We start from the raw sequence: 27,890 nt of genomic DNA, 5'->3' as shown, positions 1-27,890 counted from the left end.
TGATGCCATGTCCCCTAATACGGAGTATGTGTTGACTAAAGGAAGAATGATTTACTTAGGGCATCTCCAATGGTTGTAAGTAGTTGTTGATAAACTTTGCCACCTACTGTAGGATATATGATGATGTGGCAATAAATAAATGAGGAGAGAGGGGAAAGTTATATGTAGATTAATCAACAAATCTTGCATAAGCTCCAAGGTTACATAGAGAACAATTGCATTTATTCCCTCTTTTCCTATTCGATAATTTATATGCAACCATTGAAATAGTTGTATGATTCTTTGTTGGTTAATGACATGGACAATTTTACCAACAAAATTACATCCTTGTAGTACTGTTCTACTGTTGCTCGACCTGTGCGTGACAGACACGGAGATGTGGTCGGCGAGAGCTACTGCTGCTCGAGCGCAAATGGCGGGGGAGGCGCAACCGTGTCGCACGTCGGCTCACCGGCAGATCGGATCGGAGCAGGTGTTGCCGCCACACCAGGCCCACCCTTCGATGTTGACCTCGCCATGGCCGGCTGGCTACTTCTTCGCTTGTTTGCTGGTCTTGGAAATGGTGGCCTCTATATCTTTGGTTTTTTCTGTTTGTTTGTTTCCGTACTAGGGAATGATAGCTATCTTATCTTTCTATATTATTCAAAAAGTGTATGGGTGATAACAATGACGTTGAAATGTACTGTAGGTAATATGTTATTGAGATGCCACGTAGGAGTAGAAAAAACACATGAATATGTGGCTTCTTTTTTAACACACTACTTGGAGCATCTCCAACAACCGCGCTATATAGGCGTCGCGTTGAAAAGTAGTCATTTTAGCGCGCTACCTTTTCGGACACACGAGCGGACGCGCAAAAATCGCGCGCGCGGCATATGTAATTCAACGCGCGGGAGGAAACGTCATCGCGCGTCGCTTATTTGCTGCGCCCGCTCTCGCGCGCTGAACTCTCGAACGCTCGCGCGAAACTTCACCTACCCATCCAACCACGCGGCCACTCCATTTTTCCGGCGACTGTTTCGGCGCTTCCACGGTCTTTCCCCGCGAGACCGCGGCTTCCTCCCTCTCTCTCTCTCGTCAGCGCCGCCCGTCGCGCGCGGCAGTCCTCCGACGAACAGCGCCCGGCCGCCCACTGCCGCTTGGCGCCTGCAAGGTGTTTGACAAAAGGCCCGCAAGGTATGCATTGCTTCCAACTTCACATTTTTACATGAATTTTGGTGCATGTTGTTTATAGCCTAGTTTTGAACATTTTAGATTAGTTCGACATATGATTCTTCCGAAGAAGAATTTGATATGGAAGAGGAGGAGGATCTTGCAATGATACTAGCTATGCACATCAATAAAAAACAGAAGCACGGTGGTTCGGTTATGGGTCGGCAGAAAATTTGGAGGGATAGGATTGATGCCCACAACAGATTGATGAGGCGCTATTTTATAGACAATCCCACATACCCCGAGTTGTACTTTCGTCGTCGGTTTAGGATGAGCACCGAGTTGTTCAGGCACATTGCAGAGAAACTAGCGAGCCATGACCGGTTTTTTCAGCAGAGGAGGAATGTTGCCGCAGAGCTCGGGCATAGCACTTTTCAGAAGGTGACAACCGCTTTGCGTATGTTGTCATACAGTATTCCTGCTGATCTAGTTGATGATCACTTGGCCATGGGTGAGAGCCAAGACATCATGTGTGTCAAGCGCTTCGTAGTCGGAATTGTGCAAGTGTTTGGCCCGAAGTACCTGAGATCTTCCAATGGTGAAGACGTCGCAAGACTATTGGAGATGAACAAAGCTCGCGGGTTACCAGCGTTGGGGAACGTCGCATGGGGAACAAAAAAATTCCTACGCGCACGAAGACCTATCATGGTGATGTCCATCTACGAGAGGGGATGAGTGATCTACGTACCCTTGTAGACCGTACAGCAGAAGCGTTAATGAACGCGGTTGATGTAGTGGAACGTCCTCACGTCCCTCGATCCGTCCCGCGAACTATCCCGCGATCAATCCCACGATCTAGTGCCGAACGGACGGCACCTCCACGTTCAGCACACGTACAGCTCGACGATGATCTCGGCCTTCTTGATCCAGCAAGAGAGACGGAGAGGTAGAAGAGTTCTCCGGCAGTGTGACGGTGCTCCGGAGGTTGGTGATGATCTTGTCTCAGCAGGGCTCCGCCCGAGCTCCGCAGAAACGCGATCTAGAGGAAAAACCGTGGAGGTATGTGGTCGGGCTGCCGTGGAAAAGTCATCTCAAATCAGCCCTAAAACCTCCGTATATATAGGTGGGAGAGGGGGAGCCTTGCCTTGGGGCTCAAGGAGCCCCAAGGGGGTCGGCCGAGCCAAGGGGGGAAGGTCTCCCCCCCCCAAACCGAGTCCTACTTGGTTTGGTGGGTGGAGTCCTTCTTTCCTTTCCCACCTCCTCCTTTTTTTTCTCTTTGATTTTCTTCCTATGGCGCATAGGGCCTTCTTGGGCTGTCCCACCAGCCCACTAAGGGCTGGTGCGCCACCCTCAAGGCCTATGGGCTTCCCCGGGGTGGGTTGCCCCCCCCCCCCCGGTGAACTCCCGGAACCCATTCGTCATTCCCGGTACATTCCCGGTAACTCCGAAAACCTTCCGGTAATCAAATGAGGTCATCCTATATATCAATCTTCGTTTCCGGACCATTCCGAAAACCCTCGTGACGTCCATGATCTCACCCGGGACTCCGACCAACATTCGGTAACCAACCATATAACTCAAATACGCATAAAATAACGTCGAACCTTAAGTGTGCAGACCCTGCAGGTTCGAGAACTATGTAGACATGACCCGAGAGACTCCTCGGTCAATATCCAATAGCGGGACCTGGATGCCCATATTGGATCCTACATATTCTACGAAGATCTTATCATTTGAACCTCAGTGCCAAGGATTCATATAATCCCGTATGTCATTCCCTTTGTCCTTCGGTATGTTACTTGCCCGAGATTCGATCGTCAGTATCCGCATACCTATTTCAATCTCGTTTATCGGCAAGTCTCTTTACTCGTTCCGTAATACAAGATCCCGCAACTTACACTAAGTCACATTGCTTGCAAGGCTTGTGTGTGATGTTGTATTACCGAGTGGGCCCCGAGATACCCTTCGTCACACGGAGTGACAAATCCCGGTCTTGATCCATACTAACTCAACGAACACCTTCGGAGATACCTGTAGAGCATCTTTATAGTCACCCAGTTACGTTGCGACGTTTGATACACACAAAGTATTCCTCCGGTGTTAGTGAGTTATATGATCTCATGGTCATAGGAACAAATACTTGACACGCAGAAAACAGTAGCAACAAAATGACACGATCAACATGCTACGTCTATTAGTTTGGGTCTAGTCCATCACGTGATTCTCCTAATGACGTGATCCAGTTATCAGGCAACAACACCTTTTTCATAATCAGAAGACACTGACTATGTTTGATCAACTGGCTAGCCAACTAGAGGCTTGCTAGGGACAGTATTTTGTCCATGTATCCACACATGTAAATGAGTCTTCATTCAATACAATTATAGCATGGATAATAAACGATTATCTTGATACAGGAATTATAATAATAACTATATTTATTATTGCCTCTAGGGCATAATTCCAACAGTCTCCCACTTGCACTAGAGTCAATAATCTAGCCCTCACATCATCATGCGAATTACATTGTAATAAATCTAACGCCCATACAGTTCTGGTGTTGATCATGCTTCGGCCGTGGAAGAGGTTTAGTCAGTGGGTCTGCTACATTCAGATCCGTGTGCACTTTGCATATATTTACGTCCTCTCCTTCGGCGTAGTCGCGGATGAGGTTAAATCGTCGTTTGATGTGTCTGGACTTCTTGTGAAACCGTGGTTCCTTTGCTAAGGCAATGGCACCCGTGTTGTCACAGAACAAGGTTATTGGATTCAGTGCGCTTGGCACCACTCCAAGATCCGTCATGAACTGCTTCATCCAGACACCCTCCTTAGCTGCCTCCGAGGCAGCCATGTACTCCGCTTCACATGTAGAATCTGCTACGACGTTTTGCTTGGAACTGCACCAGCTTACCGCACCCCCATTAAGAATAAATACGTATCCGGTTTGCGACTTAGAGTCGTCCGGATCTGTGTCAAAGCTTGCATCGACGTAACCTTTTACGGCGAGCTCTTCGTCACCTCCATACACGAGAAACATCTCCTTAGTCCTTTTCAGGTACTTCAGGATATTCTTGACCGTTGTCCAGTGATCCACTCCTGGATTACTCTGGAACCTACCTGCCACACTTATGGCCAGGCTAACGTCCGGTCTAGTGCACAACATTGCATACATGATAGAGCCTATGGCTGAAGCATAGGAGACGGAGCGCATATGCTCTCTATCCTCATCAGTTGCTGGGCACTGAGTCTTACTCAATCTCGTACCTTGTAAAACTGGCAGGAACCCCTTCTTGGACTGTTCCATTTTGAACCTCTTCAAAACTTTATCAAGGTATGTGCTTTGTGAAAGTCCTATCAGGCGTTTTGATCTATCCCTATAGATCTTAATGCCTAGAATGTAAGCAGCTTCTCCTAGGTCCTTCATAGAGAAACTTTTATTCAAGTAATCCTTTATGCTCTCCAAAAACTCTACGTTGTTTCCAATCAACAATATGTCATCCACATATAATATTAGAAACGCCACAGAGCTCCCACTCACTTTCTTGTAAATACAAGATTCTCCAACCACTTGTATAAACCCAAATGCTTTGATCACCTCATCAAAGCGTTTGTTCCAACTCCGAGATGCTTGCACCAGTCCATAAATGGATCGCTGGAGCTTGCACACCTTGTTAGCATTCTTAGGATCGACAAAACCTTCGGGTTGCATCATATACAATTCTTCCTTAAGAAAACCGTTAAGGAACGCCGTTTTGACATCCATCTGCCAGATTTCATAATCGAAAAATGCAGCTATTGCTAACATGATTCTGACGGACTTAAGCATCGCCACGGGTGAGAATGTCTCATCGTAGTCAACTCCTTGAACTTGTGAAAAACCCTTTGCCACAAGTCGAGCTTTATAAACGGTCACATTGCCGTCAGCGTCCGTCTTCCTCTTAAAGATCCATTTGTTCTGAATAGCCTTGCGACCCTCAGGCAGTACCTCCAAAGTCCACACTTTGTTCTCATACATGGATCCTATCTCGGACTTCATGGCTTCTAGCCATTTGTTGGAATCTGGGCCCACCATTGCTTCTTCATAATTTGCAGGTTCATTGTTGTCCAACAACATGATTGATAAGACGGGATTACCGTAGCACTCTGGAGCAGTACGTGGTCTCGTCGACCTGCGTGGTTCGATAGAAACTTGAACCGAAGTTTCATGATCATTATCATTAACTTCCTCCTCAACCGGCGTCGCAACGATACAGGTTTCCCTTGCCCTGCGCCATCATCCAGAGGGATGAGAGGTTCGACAACCTCGTCAAGTTCTATCTTCCTCCCACTCAATTCTCTCGAGAGAAATCCCTTCACGAGAAAAGCTCCGTTTTTAGCAACAAACACTTTGCCCTCGGATTTGAGATAGAAGGTGTACCCAATTGTCTCTTTTGGGTAACCTATGAAGACGCACTTTTCCTCTTTGGGTTCCAGCTTTTGAGGCTGAAGCTTTTTGACATAAGCATCACATCCCCAAACTTTAAGAAACGACAACTTTGGCCTTTTGCCATACCACAGTTCGTATGGTGTCGTCTCAACGGATTTTGATGGTGCCCTATTTAAAGTGAATGCAGCTGTTTCTAATGCATAACCCCAAAACGATAACGGCAAATCGGTAACAGACATCATAGATCGCACCATCTCTAATAAAGTACGATTACGACGTTCGGACACACCATTACGCTGTGGTGTTCCAGGCGGTGTCAACTGTGAAACAATTCCACATTGTCTTAAGTGAGCACCAAATTCAAAACTCAGATATTCACCCCACGATCAGACCGTAGGAACTTGATCTTCTTGTTACGATGATTTTCAACTTCACTTTGAAATTGCTTGAACTTTTCAAATGTTTCAGACTTGTGCTTCATTAAGTAGACATAACCATATCTACTCAAATCGTCAGTGAAGGTGAGAAAATAACGATATCCGCCGCGTGCCTCTACGCTCATCGGACCACACACATCGGTATGTATGATTTCCAACAAGTCACTTGCACGCTCCATTGTTCCGGAGAACGGAGTTTTAGTCATCTTGCCCATGAGGCATGGTTCGCACGTGTCAAGTGAATCAAAGTCAAGTGACTCCAAAAGTCCATCGACATGGAGTTTCTTCATGCGCTTTACACCAATATGACCTAAGCGGCAGTGCCACAAAAATATGGCGCTATCATTGTTAACTCTAACTCTTTTGGTCTCAATGTTATGTATGTGTGTATCGCTATCAAGATTCAATATGAACAATCCTCTCACATTGGGTGCATGACCATAAAAGATGTTACTCATAGAAATAGAACAACCATTATTCTCTGACTTAAAAGAGTAACCGTCCCACAATAAACAAGATCCAGATATAATGTTCATGCTCAACGCAGGCACTAAATAACAATGATTCAAGTTCATAACTAATCCTGATGGTAACTGAAGTGAAACTGTGCCGACGGCGATTGCATCAACCTTGGAACCATTTCCTACGCGCATCGTCACTTCATCTTTCGCCAGCCTTCGTCTATTCCGCAGTTCCTGTTTCGAGTTGCAAATATGAGCAACAGAACCGGTATCGAATACCGAGGCACTACTACGAGAGCCGGTTAAGTACACATCAATAACATGTATATCAAATATACCTGATTTTTCTTTAGCCGCCTTCTTATCTGCCAGATACTTGGGGCAATTGCGCTTCCAGTGACCCATACCCTTGCAATAGTAACACTCTGTTTCAGGCTTAGGTCCAGCTTTGGGTTTCTTCGTCGGATTGGCAACAGGCTTGCCGCTCTTCTTTGAATTGCCCTTCTTGCCTTTGCCGTTTCTCTTGAAACTAGTGGTCTTATTCACCATCAACACTTGATGCTCTTTACGGAGTTCAGACTCTGCGACTTTCAGCATCACAAACAACTCGCCGGGTGACTTGTTCATCCCTTGCATGTTGTAGTTAACACAAAGCCTTTATAGCTTGGCGGTAGTGATTGAAGGATTCTATCAGTGATAGCCTCTTGCGGGAGTTCAATCCCCAGCTCAGCTAGACGGTTTGAGTACCCAGACATTTTGAGGACATGTTCACTGACAGACGAGTTCTCCTCCATCTTGCAAGCATAGAATTTATCGGAGGTCTCATACCTCTTGATCCGGGCGTTCTTCTGAAAGATAAACTTCAACTCCTGGAACATCTCAAATGCTCCATGACGCTCAAAGCGACATTGAAGTCCCGGTTCTAAGCCATACAAGACTGCACATTGAACTACTGATTAGTCCTCCTTACGTGCTAACCAAGCGTTCTTAACATCCTGATCAGCCGTAGCGGGTGGTTCATCTCCTAGCGCAGCATTAAGGACATAATCCTTCTTCCCACCTTGTAAGATTATCTTAAGATTACGAGCCCAGTCTACAAAGTTGCTTCCATCATCTTTCAATTTAGCTTTCTCTAGGAACGTATTAAAATTCAGGGTGGCTGTCGCGTGAGCCATGATCTACAACACAAATATATTTAAAGTGGAGTTAGACTATGTTCAAGATAATTAGAGTTTAACTTAATCAAATTATTTGCTAAACTCCCACTCAAAAAGTACATCTCTCTAGTCATTTGAGTGGTTCATGATCCACTTACACTAGCTCAAGTCCGATCATCACGTGAGTTGAGTATAGTTTCAGTGGTAAGCATCCCTATGCTAATCATATCATCTATATGATTCATGATCGACCTTTCGGTCTCATGTGTTCCGAGGCCATGTCTGCACATGCTAGGCTCGTCAAGCTTAACCCGAGTGTTCCGCGTGCGCAACTGTTTTGCACCCGTTGTATGTGAACGTTGAGTCTATCACACCCGATCATCACGTGGTGTCTCGAAACGACGAACTATAGCAACGGTGCACAGTCGGGGAGAACACAATTTCGTCTAGAAATTTTAGTGAGAGATCACCTCATAATGCTACCGTCGTTCTTAGCAAAATAAGGTGCATAAAAGGATTAACATCACATGCAATTCATAAGTGACATGATATGGCCATCATCACGTGCTCCTTGATCTCCATCACCAAGCACCGGCACGATCTTCTTGTCACCGGCGCCACACCATGATCTCCATCAACGTGTCGCCATCGGGGTTCTCGTGCTACTCATGCTATTACTACTAAAGCTACATCTTAGCAAAATAGTAAACGCATCTGCAAGCACAAACGTTAGTATAAAGACAACCCTATGGCTCCTGCCGGTTGCCGTACCATCGACGTGCAAGTCGATATTATCTATTACAACATGATCATCTCATACATCCAATATATCACATCACATCGTTGGTCATATCACATCACAAGCATACCCTGCAAAAACAAGTTAGACGTCCTCTAATTTTGTTGTTGCATGTTTTACGTGGTGACCATGGGTATCTGGTAGGATCGCATCTTACTTACGCAAACACCACAATGGAGATATATGAGTTGCTATTTAACCTCATCCAAGGACCTCCTCGGTCAAGTCCGATTCAACTAAAGTTGGAGAAACTGACACTTGCGAGTCATCTTTGAGCAACGGGGTTACTCGTAGCGACGAAACCAGTCTCTCGTAAGCGTACGAGTAATGTCGGTCCAAGCCGCTTCAATCCAACAATACCGCGGAATCAAGAAAAGACTAAGGAGGGCAGAAAAACGCACATCACTGCCCACAAAAACTTTTGTGTTCTACTCGAGAAGACATCTACGCATGAACCTAGCTCATGATGCCACTGTTGGGAAACGTCGCATGGGAAACAAAAAATTTCCTACGCGCACGAAGACCTATCATGGTGATGTCCAACTACGAGAGGGGATGAGTGATCTACGTACCCTTGTAGACCGTACAGCAGAAGCGTTAGTGAACGCGGTTGATGTAGTGGAACGTCCTCATGTCCCTCGATCCGCTCCGCGAACTATCCCGCGATCAGTCCCACGATCTAGTGCCGAACGGACGGCACCTCCGCGTTCAGCACACGTACAGCTCGACGATGATCTCGGCCTTCTTGATCCAGCAAGAGAGACGGAGAGGTAGAAGTGTTCTCCGGCAGCGTGACGACACTCCGGAGGTTGGTGATGATCTTGTCTCAGCAGGGCTCCGCCCGAGCTCCGCAGAAACGCGATCTAGAGGAAAAACCGTGGAGGTATGTGGTCGGGCTGCCGTGGAAAAGTCGTCTCAAATCAGCCCTAAAACCTCCGTATATATAGGTGGGAGAGGGGGAGCCTTGCCTTGGGGCTCAAGGAGCCGCAAGGGGGTCGGTCGAGCCAAGGGGGGAAGGTCTCCCCCCCCCAAACCGAGTCCTACTTGGTTTGGTGGGTGGAGTCCTTCTTTCCTTTCCCACCTCCTCCTTTTTTTTCTCTTTGATTTTCTTCCTATGGCGCATAGGGCCTTCTTGGGCTGTCCCACCAGACCACTAAGGGCTGGTGTGCCACCCTCAAGGCCTATGGGCTTCCCCGGGGTGGGTTGCCCCCCCCCCCCCGGTGAACTCCCGGAACCCATTCGTCATTCCCGGTACATTCCCGGTAACTCCGAAAACCTTCCGGTAATCAAATGAGGTCATCCTATATATCAATCTTCGTTTCCGGACCATTCCGAAAACCCTCGTGACGTCCGTGATCTCATCCGGGACTCCGAACAACATTCGGTAACCAACCATATAAATCAAATACGCATAAAACAACGTCGAACCATAAGTGTGCAAACCCTGCGGGTTCGAGAACTATGTAGACATGACCCGAGAGACTCCTCGGTCAATATCCAATAGCGGGACCTGGATGCCCATATTGGATCCTACATATTCTACGAAGATCTTATCGTTTGAACCTCAGTGCCAAGGATTCATATAATCCCGTATGTCATTCCCTTTGTCCTTCGGTATGTTACTTGCCCGAGATTCGATCGTCAGTATCCGCATACCTATTTCAATCTCGTTTACCGGCAAGTCTCTTTACTCGTTCCGTAATACAAGATCCCGCAACTTACACTAAGTCACATTGCTTGCAAGGCTTGTGTGTGATGTTGTATTACCGAGTGGGCCCCGAGATACCTCTTCGTCACACGGAGTGACAAATCCCAGTCTTGATCCATACTAACTCAACGAACACCTTTGGAGATACCTGTAGAGCATCTTTATAGTCACCCAGTTACGTTGCGACGTTTGATACACACAAAGTATTCCTCCGGTGTTAGTGAGTTATATGATCTCATGGTCATAGGAACAAATACTTGACACGCAGAAAACAGTAGCAACAAAATGACACGATCAACATGATACGTCTATTAGTTTGGGTCTAGTCCATCACGTGATTCTCCTAATGACGTGATCCAGTTATCAGGCAACAACACCTTGTTCATAATCAGAAGACATTGACTATCTTTGATCAACTGGCTAGCCAACTAGAGGCTTGCTAGGGACAGTGTTTTGTCTATGTATCCACACATGTAAGTGAGTCTTCATTCAATACAATTATAGCATGGATAATAATCGATTATCTTGATACAGGAATTATAATAATAACTATATTTATTATTGCCTCTAGGGCATAATTCCAACAACCAGGTATGCTTGACTCAATAGATTGCATGCATTGGAGTTGGAAGAATTGCCCAAAAGGCATGGCATGCCAATTCCACGAACAAAAAAAGGGTTGCACTATAATCCTTGAAGCGGTGGCCGATCAAGAGACTTGGATTTGGCATGCTTTTTTGGAATGCGTGGATCTTTGAATGACATCAATGTCGTCAATCGGTCACCACTGATGAATAAATTTGCAAATGGTGAACTGCCACCGGTGCAGTTTGTAGCTAATGGTCGTACATACAACTATGGCTACTATCTTGCGGATGGCATCTACCCAAAGTGGCAAGCATTTGTGAAGCCGTTGAAAAAAACAGAAGGTAAGAAAAATCTTGATTTCCACAATGCTCAGGCGGCGACTAGAAAAGATGTGAAGAGAGCTTTTGGGATTTTGCAAGCCCAATTTGCTATTGTGAGATGACCGGCTAGATTTTGGGATCAAAAAATGCTTTGATACATTATGCACGCTTGTGTGATCATGCACAACATGATCATCGAGAATGAGCGTGGCCAAGACGTAGACTACTCTAACCATGAACTCTTGAGACATCCCGTGCGAGTGCGGCGGAGGGCTTAATGGGTGGCCCGTTTTGTTGCCTCCTATCATACCATTCAACGTCCAACAACGCATAATGAACTCAAGAATGATCCGATTGAGGAGTGGTGGGCTTGGAATGGCCACAAAGAGCATCATAATTTGTGCGTTATATTATTTGTTGTATTGTTGTGTTGCTGTATTGTTCAACTATTTGTTGTATTTCACGATTCTATTTGTTTGAGTTGTAATAATAGTTTGAACTATTTATTTTAAACTTTTAGTTGAATGATGTTTGTGATTTAAATTATATGCCATGTCTTTGTTTTGTGAATGTGTGAAATTTATTTTGTGTCCAAATTGCAAGAAATATGAGGCGTTGGCTGCTCGCGTGCGTTGCATTTTAGCGCGCTACTGGAGCTGCGCGCCCGCGCTGCATTTCAGCGCAGCTGCTCGAGCCAGCGTTGCGCACGCCGCGCCAAACCTGACGATGGACGTGCTGTAAATCAGTTTTTTGGGCGCCGATCGAAGAGGGTCTGTTGGAGATGCTCTTACATACACGTATGTCCATCAGCAGTGGAGAATCTTCTAAAAACTAAAGGGAGGGCTTAATGTTAACGATGTGAAGAAAAGTACACTAACTTTCAGTTTTTTAGTTTAAGTGATGTTATTTTTTATAATGAATACTAGTAAATTTTATTTTTTTAATTTTTTAAGGGGGCTCAAGCGTGTTGAAGCACCCCCTTAGATTCGCCAGTGTTCATCTCTATAAACACACATGCATACTTTGTCTTCGTTGAAACGGAGGATAACCCTGGCCTCTACATCGACCGATGCATACTATCACATATTATTAAGGATGTAAAATCCTGCTGCCAAACAATACTGACCCAAGGAAAAGCAAAAAAGAAAATCTGAAACCACATGCCTCGCGATAGTAACTTCATCATATAGCCACTAACCCTATAATATAAAACAAAATCAAAATAAAAAATACACAACTTCTAGGCTACGGCTTCAAGAAGGAATCTTCGCACGTGCGTCCATGATGACGAGTCCAACACAAGGTTGACACCGGATTCTCATCCCCGAAACCAAGTTCAATCCACCACATTCAACAAAGACACGACGCAGGAGCACGTCGACATAGCTGATCAGAATCACCTATCCCTATGAGCATCTTCAAGAGACTGAGCCGACACATCATCCTTACGAGACAGTGTCTCCTCTCACCGGATACACATCATCAGAAAGTCTGCAATAAAGCCAGTAAAATGTGAGCATCGGTGTCAAGTGTAGGACTTGAACCCTGATCTGCTGGGACTTTTAGTGTCCTCCTAACCATCCAACCACATGTTGGTTGAATACGTAACTTTGGTTATGGTTGTGTGCATCAATCAATGCAAAGTGCTAGCCACCCTCTTCTTGAAAGAAAATAAATTATTAGAAGATTGAGAGAGGGAAAGTATAGTGCAAGTGCATTATGCATTCCAAAGGGGGAGAAAGAGATTTGAGGTTTGAGCTCATGTAAAGACTTGTATGGAGTGGAAGGCTTGGATATGGTTTTTGTACAACTGTGACAACCCCAGTCTTGATACAAATGGCTTATGTGCAACAAAGAATCCTACCAATTGCAAGGGCACCACATAAAATTCCTCCATACATGTCATTTTTCACATAGCACGTACAAATCTTGAACTTCAAGTTTGACTATCATATTCGAATAAGGTCTCTAATAGCAGACTCGTATAATTATTGGGTTAGCTGATGGTAAAATTTAAAGCTCATAGTACAAGATCTTCATATATTTTGGTACCTTGTATAACGTAAATAATGAATTGGATGCTAGGAAGCTGCACAAAGACATTGGTTCTGGCAAAACATTGAAGAAGTCATGTGAGGCGGGATGAAAAAACTTGGGGCAAGGAAGACTCGTATTGTATGCGTCCAAACACAGTCAAAAAAACCTAGCGAATTAGCAATAAGACTATGAGATAATCATGTGGTGTGTTGAACATATACGCCACACCACATGTGTAACCAAGATTGCATCTTCGTATAGCTTTCGGCCCATGTCCTTCCAAACTACGGCCTCAAAGTCAAAAGTAAGTGTCACAACATTAGGCTCAAATAATTAATTACTTTTGTTTTCTATCCTGATCAGATTGGCTTCCTTTCTGGTCAATTTATCACTGAAAAACTAGTGTATGCGTTTTTTGTATTGTAAAACATGCCATAAACATGTTGTCCCTTCGTTGTTCTAAGTTGGGGTTTGTGGAAAGACTTTGGTTGTATTAGATGGGATGCACTAGACGTCATCCTTGATGCAGAAGGCTTTCTTCCCATATGTAGAGAGACCAAATTAAGCAAATCAACTTTCTAGCACACTTGGTCTTACTCAGTTGGAAGCTTGGACGCCATATCCATTGTCTTAGGGCCTTGCGTCAATACCACACTCTATCGCCCTTCTTGTATATCATTGTCACTCAACGTGTTGCAACAACTCGATCTTCAAGCTTCTTGCGAGGTTTTTTTACATTGCTTGTTAATGACCTCCCTTTGTCATGTCCTTCGATATGCCTATGCCACTCGTATCATCCTCGTCGTCTTCTTGGAGGAAGTAGCCAACCTAAAAGGGTATCCTTCAGGTTCTCGCTAAAGCACGAGCCTTATTGTAAATTTACATAAAAGTACATTCATTTCTATTCATGCCGATGACTCTTTGACCTATGAGATGGATGACATCTTCGGATGCCTTGCCTCCTCCCCGAAACCTATCTTGGGCTCCCTCTCTCCACTCGCAAACTTTTTGCCTCTGACCTAGCCCATGTCGTACTAAAAGTTATAATCACCTTGTAGGCTGGATATGCAACTCCATCCCCATTGGTGGCCACCTCATCCTTGTTAACTCGGTCCTATGGGGCCTTCTCGATCATGCTATGAGCGTCGGCATCCTTCCTAAAGGTGTTTTAGGCAATTGACAAGCGTAGTCATGCCTTTCTCTAGACCGACAATTGCTCCTACCTTGATGGTGCCTATAAGGTTGTTTGGACAGAAGTTTGCAAGCCCAAGGTTCCACGAGGGGTAGGTGTTTTTATGCATTCATACTCAAGATTTTTCCCATGGTCTCCAATTTTCTACTAACAACCCATTTGACTCGAATACCCTTTAGCCTTATCATGGCAAATTCATGACAATAGTATTCATGGGGTGTGGCACATGATGGGAATCCAAAGGGGGTGCACATGAGTAGGTAATACTAGGTTCGGAGCATCATAGGTGATGTAGCACCATACTCCTACTTGTGCTAATGGTATTGACCTAGTCTCGTATGAGAATTAGGTTTTGCGTGTTACAATGTGTTGGGGATAGTAGTGAACATCTATCCTTGCCTCACCTTATGGACTGGGATCAGGTGACATGCCTACAACATGTCACGCTGCAACATGCGGCCTCCCATCCGCCCTCCAATCGCCATCCAACGTCCCACAACAATCCTAGGTAAAAATATACTTACAGACAATAAAAAAATTATAGCTTGGACCAAATCGCTCCAGTCCGTCGCCGCGGGAACCAGCTCGCCCCTCGCCGAGCCCACGTAGGGTTGCGCCGCTGCGGCCCGAGTCGCCACGGGGTCGCGTCGCCCCCACAAGGAACCAGCTCGTCGAGCCCCCGCAGGGTCGCACCGCGCCCCGATTCGCCGCTCTGCCGAGTCGCCGCAAGGTTGTGCCGTCGCTCGAGTCACCGCTCCGTCGAGCCACCGCCCGAGTCGCCGCTCCGTCGAGCCCCCGCACGGTCGAACCGCCGCCCCAGTCGCCGCTCCGCCGAGCCGCCACCCGATTCGCCCAGGTCGCCTATCCTCTTCCTGCACATCAGTTTGGAATCAGTTAGCATATGGGTTCAGTTAGCATGTATTGTTCAGTTAGCTTGTTTGGGTTGCAAACATCGCTTACCTGCTATGTTTTTATGTCAAAAGCAGGTCCTAATGTAAACAAACAGCAACCTGAAGCAAGCAGACCTGAACCGAAGGCAAATGCCAAGGAGACCGCCCTTGCTGTGGTGGATGGGCAGACTGTAACTCCAGCTAAGATACCCTTGTTTTCGTTTGACAGGGTTGAATGTTGTGCAATGGCAGAAATTGGAAAGAGGACACCCAAAGTAGGTATGAGGTTCAGAGATTCGGAAGAGGCTTGGGAGTTTTGAGTAGATTATGAGGGTCACATCGGCTTTGATGTGAGGAAAAGATCCACAATCAAAAGCAGATGTGATGGTGTGATTACTTCACGCTGGTTTGTTTGTTCAAATGAAGGCCGCTGCCGGCACATTATGTCTTGAAGAGGTGGACTAGAGAAGCTCGCAATGGAAGTATACAAGATAGAGAAGGAAGGAATGTGGTAGAAAATCCAAAAATGAAAGATGGACTTCAATACAAGGATTTGTCTCATAAGTTTCACAAAATGGCACAAAAAGCAGCCAGCTCTCCACAATGTTGTATTCTATTGGATAATGCACTTGATTTCGTCGCTCCGCATATACATGATTTACTCAATGCATCCACTAGTGTCATGAATGAACTATGTAAAGACAAAGAGAATGTGCATCAAGTAGATGAGTTGCTTAGAGCTGCATGGTTGAAGAAAAAAGAGATTCAGTCAAAGAACTTAAGGAGAAAGAAAACTTGGCAACCCCGTTTGACTGGGGTGAATAGGGAGGCGTCCTCTCATGAATAATGTCGTGTTCCACACAAAAGGAATCAAACTCATTTGAGAAGTACTCTCCACCACGGTCAGACCAGACTCGTTTAATTTTCTTTTCAAGTTGATTCTCAACTTCTGCCTTATAGATTTTAAAGTAGTGTAGAGCCTCATCTTTAGTATTTAACAGATACACATAGCAATATCTAGTCGAATCATCTATCAATGTCATGAAGTATTTCTTTCCACCTTTAGTCAACACATCATTCATCTCACAAAGATCAGAATGTATGAGTTCTAACGGTGCCAAGTGTCTCTCCTCTGCAGCCTTGTGAGGCTTGCGAGGTTGCTTTGCTTGCACACACGAATGGCACTTAGAACCTTTGGCTAAAGTGAACGTCGGGATTAAATTCAGTTTTGCTAGCCGCGACATAACACCAAAACTTATGTGACAAAGACGTGAATGCCAAACTTCAGATTCATTAACACTCGAATGAATATTGTTCATGACTTTATTACAAAAATCTGCAAGGGAAAGGCGGAACAGACCTCCGCATTCATAAGCTTTTCCAACGAAAAGTCCATATTTCGTAACAACTACTTTATTAGACTCGAATACCAACTTAAACCCTTCTCTACACAGAAGGGAACCACTAACGAGGTTCTTCTTGATGGCGGAGACATGCTGCACGTTCTTCAGCTGCACGATCCTTCTCAAGTAAACTTCAGATCGACCGTGCCAACACCAAGAACAGAAGCACTCGCGCCATTCCCCATCAAAACGGACCCGCGACCGGTGGCCTAATAAGAAGAGAACAATGATATGTCAGCACACACATGAATATTTGCACCCGTGTCCACCCACCAATCGGTGGACTGACAAACTAAAAATACAGTAAGTAAATTACCGTACCCAGATGCACCACTTTCATTGTTGCCCACAATCATATTGGCAGACTTGGAGTCCTGCGCCGGCTTCTTGTACTTGTTTGGGCATTTGTTCGCCCAATGTTCCTCTGAACCACAAGTATAGCAGCCATCTCCCTTCCTATTCTTCTTGAAGGTATTCTTTCCCTTCTTCTTGAAGTCGGTATTCAGTTGGACAGAATTCTTTCCCTTGGGCTTGTGGGAATTGGAGTTCCTCTGATGTACCATATTGGCAACAGAAGAGCTTTCCACCGCTTTTCCATTGGAGTCCTTTGCTCTCGAGTTCTACTCAACACTCAGATGGCCGATGATGTCCTCTACTGAGAACTCACGCCTCTGATGTTTCAGAGTAGTAGCAAAGTTCCTCCAGGAATTAGGGAGCTTAGCAATTATACGGCCCGCGACAAACTTGCCCGGGAAATTGCACTTAAGAACCTCAAGTTCTTTAGCTATGCATATTATCTCATGAGCCTGTTCCAATACAGAATGGTTGTCAACCATCTTGTAATCGTGGAACTGCTCCATAACATACATCTCACTCCCAGCATCGGTGGCCCCGAATTTAGATTTGAGCGCCTCCCACAGGTCTTTGGCAACATGCATATGTAAGTATGCATCAACCAGCTTATCTCCGATCACGCTTATGACTGCTCCAAGGAATAGGACGGTGGCCTCCACGAACATCTTCTCCTGTTCAGGAGAGATCGTTCCCGTTGGAGTGACACCGGCTACCCAGAACACATTCATAGCCGTGAGCCATAAGGTGGTTCTCGTTTGCCAATGCTTGAAATAAGTACCGGTAAACTTGTCCGATTTCAGTGCAGCAACAAAATCATTACTCGAAAAATTCCTACACAGATTAGGTTTTTGGATTGTTGAGTAAATAGGCAATTTTCCGAGCATATTAATCCACGAGATAATAACTAGCATGGCATTGACTAGAGTAATGATATACTGATCATGAACTAACCTAGCACATACTACGCATATAGTTGATACATCTATGCATGCAAGTAGTACTGCTAGGATCAAAACGAACATGAGTGGGATAAACGAGTTATACCCTCCAATAGGCCAGTTGGCCGTAGCAGCAGCGTTGGCGTTGGACGCGACCGTAGCAGCAACATCCTCTGCCCTCTTCTTCTCAGCTTCAAGGGCGAGACGGTCGGGCTCGGATGGTGAAGACATGGCGATGACGAGGGCGACGCGGATCTAGACGAAGCAGACGGACGGAGGCAAGCAGTCGCGTGATCACTCCCCAAAAACCTAATCGCCCCTCTCCCGTACAGGAACCAGAGAGGCGGGGTTTCAGAGGCCTTCTCTCCCGTCGACCGTGTACGCGGTAAACGGGACGGAGTCGCCGGCGGCAGCAGCAGCAAAAGGAATGAACGCATGAGGCAGATGTGATCTGATTCTCGTGACGGCTAGGGTAGGCGTTAGCCTGCTTATGTAGGCGGCTGGGCGGAGAGACGTGGGCCGAACCCACGTTCGAGTCGGTAACAGCCCACGATCCGACGTCTCGGATCGTGTCGTGTCCGTTACGTATTCTCCGTTCCTGACCGACAAAAATAAGCGCGTAGGTATGAGCTTGGCTCGGCTCATTCCCACAACCCACGGCGCGTCGTGACGAGGCGTGGCGTGGCGAGGCGAGCGGCGGGGGAGGAGTGTGCGAGGGCATCTTCTCTTCTCACTCTCCAATAGCATGTGGAAGAGAGACCCTTATAAAGGGGTCCAATTTCTTCTCCACTAGCGGGGTGGGACTAAACTTCCCACCACCACGTTGTCATGCCACCACCTACATGGGCCCTTGGAGATTTTCTGAAATTCTCTTATGGGCCTAAGGCCCACTACTAATTTCAAGAGATCTCCCCGCCGGCGTTGTGGAGGTTTCGCCCAGATTTATTTCGATTCGATTTGATACTCGTGGTGCGATGTGGGCAGGAAATCTGGGGATTAGTATATTCATAGCGTTTCGATCAGATTTGAAGGTGTAATACAAACTTCGTTCTTCAAGGGACCGGGAGAGGGGGTGGACTGGAAGCAACGGACTGGGTGGGCCAAATCAGGCTAGACGTACTTGACATGCGAATGGTTGAACGATTTTTTTTGGTCGAACGAATTTTCTATTAAAACGTATGGGTTAAAATAGGTAGACAATCCCTAAAAAAAAGGCAACGAATGGGCAGATGCAATAATTGCTTTATTAGTAGGTATAGATAAGTAAAGGTGTAAGAGATAATGTTTGCCGAAATTAGTAGGTATAGAAGCAATAATACTATGGTCACAACGACAATTAGCTTCTTGTGCACGATCCTGTGGCTTTGCTCTATAAAGCGACTTCTAACATTGTGTTTTTTGCACGATAATCGAGAAAAAACAAGATGATGAATAAAGAGATGATGGGGACGAGCTCCCCAAGCGAACATTTCCAAATTTCCCCTATCGAGTTTTACTCTAGACATATCCTATGCCAAACCCTAACATCTCGATACCATCAAGTTTGGTTTCCATCTGACCAAAAAACAGTGACCAACTCCCTCGATAGCCATTTGATAAATCGTAATCTCCGAGTTTGGGTAACTGCCCAGGCCAACAAAAATTGGACCCACCGAGATTTATATATTGGTCTCACCGAAAAGCCTAAAGTTGCCACATTTTGCACTAGTCGGTGCAACCGAGTTTTTTACTTCGATTTCACCGAGTTGGGCAATAATGTTTTAACAGTTGAATTTTTGGAGATGTCTATGTATACCCCTCCAAGTGCCTCTCATTTGAGGATGAAGCACTCAGAACGAACCAACACTTGCCCCGTCCATTTTCTGAGAGAGAGCCACCTACTCATGTGTTGAGATCAAGATATTCCGTTCCTATCATATAAATCTTGATTTATAGCCTCCCCAAGTTGCTTTCCACCCAATCAATCTCTTCTATCCAAGCCAAACCTGTGAGAGAGTGATTGAGTGTTGAGGAGACTATCTTTTGAAGCACAAGAGCAAGGAGTTTATCATAATATCACATTTATTACCTTTTGGAGAGTGGTGTCTCATTGATTGGTTAGGTGTCGCTTGGGAGCCTTCGACTTCGTGTGGAGTTGAACCAAGAAGCTTGTAAGGGCAATGAGATCACCTACTTCGTGAAGATTTACTCCGAGTGAGGCTAGTCCTTCATGGACGTAAGCCATGGTGGAATAGACAAGGTAGCTTCTCCGTGGACCCTTCGTGGGTTGAGCCCTCCGTGGACTCTCGCGGATGTTATCCTCCGTGGGTTGAAGTCTTCATCAACGTGGACGTATGATAGCACCACCTATCGAAACCACGCCAAAAATCTCCGTGTTAAACTTTGCCTTTGATCTTCCTATCCATACCCTCCACTTACATGTGCATGCCTTTACTTTTCGCTGTTACATTCTTATAATTGCATATGTAGGATGTTCTTGACTTGCTACAATCAGTAAAACTTACCCACAACTAAAATTTCAAAAATGATAAGTTTTTATTTGGTCATGTAGTCTAATCAGCCCTCTAGACACACTTCGTATATTACAACCAGGGATCATCAGCCTTGAGGATGGATCCCCCCCGCGACGTTGTGGAGGTTTCGCCCAGATTTATTTCGATTCGATTTGATTCTCATGGTGCGATATGGGCAGGAAATCAGGGGATTAATATATTTATAATGCTTTGATCAGATTTTAATTTGTAATACAACCTTCGTTCTTAAATGGAGTCACACATGAACACACACTATGGATGAAAGGAGAGGCGATGGGCTGCAAGCAACGAGCTGGGTGGGCCAAATCGGGCTGGACGTACTCGACATGCGAACGATCGTGCAATTTTTTTCGGTCAAACAAATTTTCTATGGAAAAGTAGGGGCTAATCGCTAAAGAAATTTAGAGGCAACGGACGGGCATAAGCAATAATTGCTTTATTAGTAAACTAGCAAAAAAAACGTGCGTTGCAACGGAAGAGAAAATAACACAAGTTTTGAACGCAATATATTTTCACATGGCATCACATTTGTGTTGTCAATGATGGCCTCAGTGCTCACACAACGAAAACATGTTTGAATGTATAATCACTCGGAATAAGATGAGAAATATGTTGTTTCTCCTCACGAGATTTTCCAAAGGTGTGCATGTGTGATTAACGATGTTTTCTTTCCTCTTAATTTGGTTTTAATTTAATGGATATTTATTGCAATTCGTATAGTCGCCGGAAAGAGAGGAAAAAAAGGATCATGCACTACAGATTAAGTTTGCATCAAAAATAATATTTAAGAAGTATTCAACAGTTAAAAATAACATCATATTTAGATTCTACACATTTTTTCAATCAAATTTCATATATAACATGTTAAAATCGGAGTTACGGTTTAAAAGATATGGATATTATTTTAGATAAAATATGGATTGATTAACTAAAAAGTCAGGTTTTTTTTTGTTAAAACAAAAAAACGTTTCGGCTGACTTAAAGAGGGACGGCGGGTTGAGTACCTGAAACATCACAGATTTTTCTGAAAATGCAAAAAAACCGTTCGGCTATGACTAAAAGATGGACCGCGGGTTGATTATCTAAAATTGTGAGGACTTTTCTGCAAAATGACAAAAAAAGTTTGTTCTGACTTAAAATTGGACCGCGGGTTAATTACCTGAAACTGCAAGGGCTTTTCTACAAAATGACCGACAACGGACGCCAGAAGCGCTGCGCGCTTTATTATTAGGGGAGATATAGATAAAGTAAACGTGTAAGAGATAAAGTTTTCAGAAATTTGTTGGTATATGGAGAATTTAATGCTATGGTCACAATGACGACTAGCTTGTCCTGCATGATCCTCTCGCTTTGCTTTGTAAAGCCTGACTTGGAACATTGTTAAGCGTTGTGTTTGCATGATAATCGAGAAAAGAACAAGATGACGAATAGAGAGATGATGAAGATGAGCTCCCCAAGTGAATGACGAGGGCCACTGAAGAAGAATAAAACAATGATGCTTGAGTAGAAAAAGGACGCTGCGACGATGAAAAATATCGCGTTCTCCGGCCTCTGCGCTTTCCTATAGTTGACTGGACTTAAAATGGTCATTTATCGGTAGCATGTACAGTTGAATCATGTTCTTGCCATTTTATTATGCTTGCACACGTCCAGATGTTTGAATGATTGTTCGCGTTGGCTCGGTCCTGTGCGAAATGACTAATTTGTTTGTATATGAGTATTTTTCTCATGTTGCGACAAGTGACGTGATAGAGGCGAAGTTGTCCGTATCTTTCGGTGAGGTCGTGGGTATCGTTTTGGTAGAGTCGACTTTGACGATCCGACTACGAACGTGTGAGGAAGTCGTGCCTTAGCAATCGCTAAACCAACTTTGAGAGGTTATTGATCACGCTGAAGCATGATCAACCTGACCACGAAGGTCTGTTTCCTGCACGCAAACGAAGAACAAGCAAGAAACTAAGATGCAATCAAGATATTGCGAATATAAGAGGAAAGCTTTATTGATGAAGGTGGGGTTCTGTGACGCCTTTGTCTGGTCGTAGAACACAAACGAAGAATGCGAAGTTGCAGCTACGGCAAACTTGTAATCTAAACAAAACCCAAGTCTAAACGGTGCCCTAAGGGTTGTATATATGAGGGAATAGAGAGGCAATTTTGTGACCCTTGGAGGAGGGATCCAAAAACAGCCCTAAACTCGGTTTCTTCACACATACGGACTCTAAAAATAGCCTATATTATGGTATTTCGAAATTACATGGGCCTGGTCCAAAAATAAGATGGCACAACACCTATCTATCCCTACTAATAAAACACATATTGCTTCTGTGGTACGTCATTAAAGTTGCCTCTAAAATTCTCTGATATTACCCACCAATGCCACTATATAAGTTATAAAAAACGTTTTGCAGCGAATCCTCGCATGGGCCGGCCCAAGCATAGAGACCAGCTATACTACGCTCTGCTCGCTGGAAAATACACAACACACCCATTTGGGCCAGCCCATGGGAGGGGGCCTATTTTTTAGTTTTTTAGTTACTATTATATATCTGTTCCTTTTTATTTTTTCTAATTCAAATTAATCAAAAGTAAACTTTGGAAATTCAAAAGGTTATATTTACACAAATGTTTCATAAAACATAAAATGTTTGCAAATTCAAAAATTGTTCGGGATTTTCGTAAGAATGTTTACATATTAAATAATCATAATTTTGGAGAAAACATTCGTGAATCAAAAAAAGTCTATCCTTTTGCAAAATTTCTTTAATGCAATTAAAAAATGTTTGATAATTCAAAAAATGAATTATTCGCCAATTCACAAGAAAATACTTGAAAACAGTTCGTAATATAAAATATTGTTTGGAATTTTCAGAAATGTTTATAAATAGTAAAAAATGTTCTTGATTTTATAAATGTTCCCAAATTTGTAAAAATGTTCATGAATGATCGAGTCTATGCAGTTCAATAGTAATGCTTCTGAGTCTTTCAGATTATATATGTGAGTGAATTTTGAAGACTTAATTGTTAGGGTGGATCGGAATATTATAGTATATTTTAAAAATTGTTTCCTGAAATTCAGAATAATTCTTTGAGTTATCAAGTTTTTTGACAACCATGATATTTAAAAAAAAAATCTGAATATTGTTTCAACTTGTGAATTGTGAATAAAATTAAAAGAAGAAATATTTTCTTGCATTTGTGAACAAAATTTTAAAATCATGCGATGAGATATGAACAAAATTAAAAGAAGATGGTGGTTTTTTTCTCCCGTTGCAACGCATGGGTCCTTTTGCTAGTAATAGCCTACGGACGAAATTTATAAAGTGATGAATATTTCGTCCAAAGCCTTCATGCTCTCCTTATGGTGGCTTAAAGTGCGAAAATCACCACTCGAAGTTCCATTGTTCTCTTCCGCGTGTGCGCCTTCTTCTTCATACTTCATCCCGCTCCAACGGGTATCCTTTTTGTCCATGCTAGGTCCTTCATTCGTGAGCACAACAAAAGTATCTAACTTAGGCAGCATCATATGTTCATGAACATTAGAAGTATTCCCAAGAAACGAAAGTACCTGGTAATTCAATTGACGTGCACGAGCTCTAGTAACTGGTCCAGTATGTATAGCAGCTAGGGTGTGGATGTAACAATGGTGTTGATGTCCACATCATCCTCCCCTTCTTGAACTTAGGTCGTCCTCGCTGAAACTCATCTTCCTCACCCAAATATGGCTTCAAATCTGCAATGTTAAAAGTGGGACTAACCCCAAAATCTGCACGCAGCTCAAGTCTATATGCATTATCATTTATTTTCTCTAACACTTTGAAAGGACCATCAGCACGCCGCATTAGCTTTGACTTGCGCAAATCAGGAAACCTATCCTTACGCAAATGCAACCAAACAAGATCTCCAGGTGCAAAGACAATATGTTTTCTACCCTTATCTCGAGCAAGTTCATATTTAGCATTCATGCGCTCAATGTTTTCCTTAGTTAACTCATGCATCTTTAATATCAAATAAGCACGTTCTTTAGCATCAAAATTAACCTTCTCCGAAGATGGAAGAGATAACAAATCAATAGGTGCACGAGATAGGAAACCATACACAACTTCAAAAGGACACATCTTTGTAGTAGAATGCAGCGAACGATTATAAGCAAATTCAATATAAGGCAAGCATTATTCCCACAGTTTTAGATTGTTATTCAAAACAGCCCTAAGCATAGTAGACAAAGATTTATTGACTACTTCAGTTTGACCATCAGTTTGGGGGTGACATGTAGTACTAAAAAGCAATTTTGTCCCCAACTTAGCCCATAAACATCGCCAAAAGTAGCTAAGAAATTTAGCATCACGACCTGAAACAATCGTATTCGGCACACAATGCAAGCGAATAATTTCACGAAAGAACAAACCAGCCACATTAGCGGCATCATCACTTTTATGACAGGGTATAAAGTGTGCCATTTTAGAAAATCTATCCACGACAACAAATATGTTATCCATCCCCTTCTTTGTTCGAGGTAAATCTAAAACAAAGTCCATAGATATATCCTCCCAAGGAACACTAGGTACATGCAAAGGCATATATAAACCATGAGGATTGAGTCGTGACTTAACTTTTTCACATGTCGTGCAGCGAGCAACAAAACGCTCGACATCCCGTCGCATCCTTGGCCAAAAGAAATGTGTAGCAAGTACATCCTCTATCTTCTTTATGCCAAAGTGTCCCATCAATCGTCCTCCATGCGCCTCATATAACAACAAAAAACGAACGGAGCAAGCTGGAATGCATAGCTTGTTAGCACGAAACACAAATCCATTATTAATGATGAACTTGTTCCATGTTCTCCCTTCTTTACAATTCTCGAGCACATCTTTGAAATCAGCATCATGCACATATTGATCTTTGATGGTCTCCAAACCAAATATTTTAAAGTCAAGTTGTGAAAGCATAGTATAACGACGAGACAAAGCATCAGCAATACCATTTTCTTTACCCTTCTTGTGTTTAATGACGTACGAGAAAGTCTCAATGAATTCAACCCATTTAGCATGTCTATTGTTCAGTTTTGCTTGACTTTTAATATGTTTCAAAGATTCATGATCAGAACGTATGACAAATTCTTTGGGCCATAAATAATGTTGCCATGTTTCCAAAGTCCGAACAAGAGCATATAATTCCTTATCATAAGTAGAATAATTCAGACTAGGCCCACTTAATTTTTCAGAAAAGTATGCAACAGGTTTACCATCTTGTAATAACACACCTCCTAATCCAATTCCACTAGCATCACATTCAAGCTCGAAAGTCTTATTAAAATCGGGAAGTTGGAGTAAAGGAGCATCTGTTAACTTATCTTTCAAAACCGTGAAGGCTTCTTCCTGTGCGGTACCCCAAGAATAAGGCACATCCTTCTTTGTAAGCTCATTGAGAGGTGCATCAATGGTGCTGAAATCTCTCACAAAACGCCTATAAAACCCGGCGAGTCCAAGGAAACTCCTCACTTGTGTGACCATTTTGGGTTGCGGCCAACTCTCAATAGCTTCAATCTTGGCTTTATCAACTTCAATTCCGTGTGGAGTAACAACATAGCCAAGAAAAGATACTCGGTCTGTGCAAAAGGTGCACCTCCCAAGGTTACCAAACAAACATGCATCACGTAGAGCAGTAAAAACACCACACAAATGATCCAAGTGTTCCTCCAAAGATCTACTATAAATCAGTATATCATCAAAGTAGACTACCTCAAATCGTCCAATGAAAGCACGTAAAACCTCATTCATTAATCTCATGAAAGTGCTAGGTGCATTAGTCAATCCAAAAGGCATAACTAACCACTCATATAAGCCAAACTTAGTTTTAAATGTCGTTTTCCATTCATCTCCCAATTTCATGCGAATTTGATGGTATCCACTATGCAAATCAACTTTGGAGAAAATTATAGAGCCACTTAATTCATCAAGCATATCATCTAGCCTAGGAATAGGATGGCGATAACGAATAGTAATACTATTAATGCCTCTACAATCAACACACATACGCGATGTACCATCCTTTTTCGGCACTAGAATAATAGGGACAGCACAAGGACTAAGAGATTCACGTATATAACCTTTGTCGAGCAGCTCTTGTATTTGACGCATAATCTCCTTCGTCTCCTCTGGATTGGTACGGTATGGTGCACGGTTGGGTAGCGATGCACCGGGAATTAAGTCAATCCGATGCTCAATCCCTCTAATAGGTGGTAATCCCGGTGGCACGTCTTGTGGAAAGACGTCAGCGAACTCCTGCAAAATGTTAATGACAGCAGGAGGCAAAGAGGGTGGCATGTCCTCGAATGAAAATAATACCTCTTTGCATACGAAAGCATAGCAAACAGATGTAGTAATATCCAAATCAGTAATATCAGATTTACTAGCAAGTAAACAACCACTCTTCAGTTTTATTTCAGAGGCAACACTAGATGATGATTTAGTAGGCTTATTGTGTTGCTCAAATTCCTTTGCTATAGTCTGATTTTCACTGTTATGTAGGTCTTGTTTTCCTTTACTAGCTCTAGCAGTGTCATCTTTCATAATATGTTCATGAGACATAGGAAGCAAAGTAATATTTTGATCCTTATGAACAAGAGTATACTGATTTGTTCTATCATGGTGTACATATTTTTTTTATCAAATTACCATGGTCTACCAAGTAAAACGGAGCATGCTTGCATGGGTACCACATCACAATCAACAAAATCAGAATATGTAGCAATGCTAAAATGCACACGAACAGTACGTGTTACCTTAACCTTGCCACTGTTGTTGAACCATTGGATATAATAAGGATGAGGATGTGGTCTGGTGGTGAGAGACAACTTCTCCACCATCTCCATGCTAGCTAAGTTGTTGCAACTCCCTAAATCGATGATTACGCGAACAGAACGTTCCTTTACCACTCCCTTGGTATCGAACAAGTTGTGCCTCTGATTTTGCTCAGCCTGTGTTACCTGCACACTTAAAACACGTTGAGCAACTAAGATTTCATACCTGTCAGCGTAGTCAGCAGCCATGTAATATGTCTCTTGTTCAGTATCATCAACACCCCGTTCTTCACTTGCAATAAGAGCTCCGGTCTCCTCGTCATAATCACTGGCGGAGTCATATCCACCATCCTCAGTAATAATCATCACGCGCTTGGATGGGCACTCTCTCGCATAATGACCTCCACCCTTGCAACGACGACAAATAACCTCATGTGTTTGACCTGTGGATGCCATGGATGAAGAAGAGTTCTGTGCGGGCCCGGAAGGTGTGCCCTTGGCGAAGTGCGGTGCAGGGGCTTGATTCCTGGTATCTTTGGTTGAATTGGCGGCTGAAGGAGGCGGTGTTGATGCAGGAGGACGTGTGGAAGTAGATGTGGTTCGTGGCGTCCATGAGGAAGTGCGACCTGTAGAAAAATTAGTTCGCGTCAATGCATGTCGATCCTGCACTTCACGTTCAGCTTTGCAAGCAAGAT

General features: G+C 43.8%; 1 protein-coding gene across 1 annotated transcript; it reads right to left on the bottom strand.

The window, feature by feature from the left end:
- Positions 1 to 14,708: 14,708 nt before the first annotated feature.
- LOC123397298 lies at positions 14,709 to 26,701 on the bottom strand (the record flags this gene model as incomplete). Its single annotated transcript, XM_045091904.1, has 5 exons — positions 14,709 to 15,149; positions 15,238 to 15,240; positions 25,088 to 25,467; positions 25,903 to 25,995; positions 26,158 to 26,701. Coding segments are annotated over 5 exons (1,461 nt in total), but the record flags the coding sequence as incomplete, so codon positions are not given.
- Between the last annotated feature and the right edge of the window lie 1,189 nt (positions 26,702 to 27,890).

This window comes from Hordeum vulgare, chromosome 5H (genome assembly GCF_904849725.1).
Source record: "Hordeum vulgare subsp. vulgare chromosome 5H, MorexV3_pseudomolecules_assembly, whole genome shotgun sequence".
Taxonomy (NCBI): Eukaryota; Viridiplantae; Streptophyta; class Magnoliopsida; order Poales; family Poaceae; genus Hordeum; species Hordeum vulgare.
This window is presented reverse-complemented; position numbering and strand designations above follow the sequence as displayed.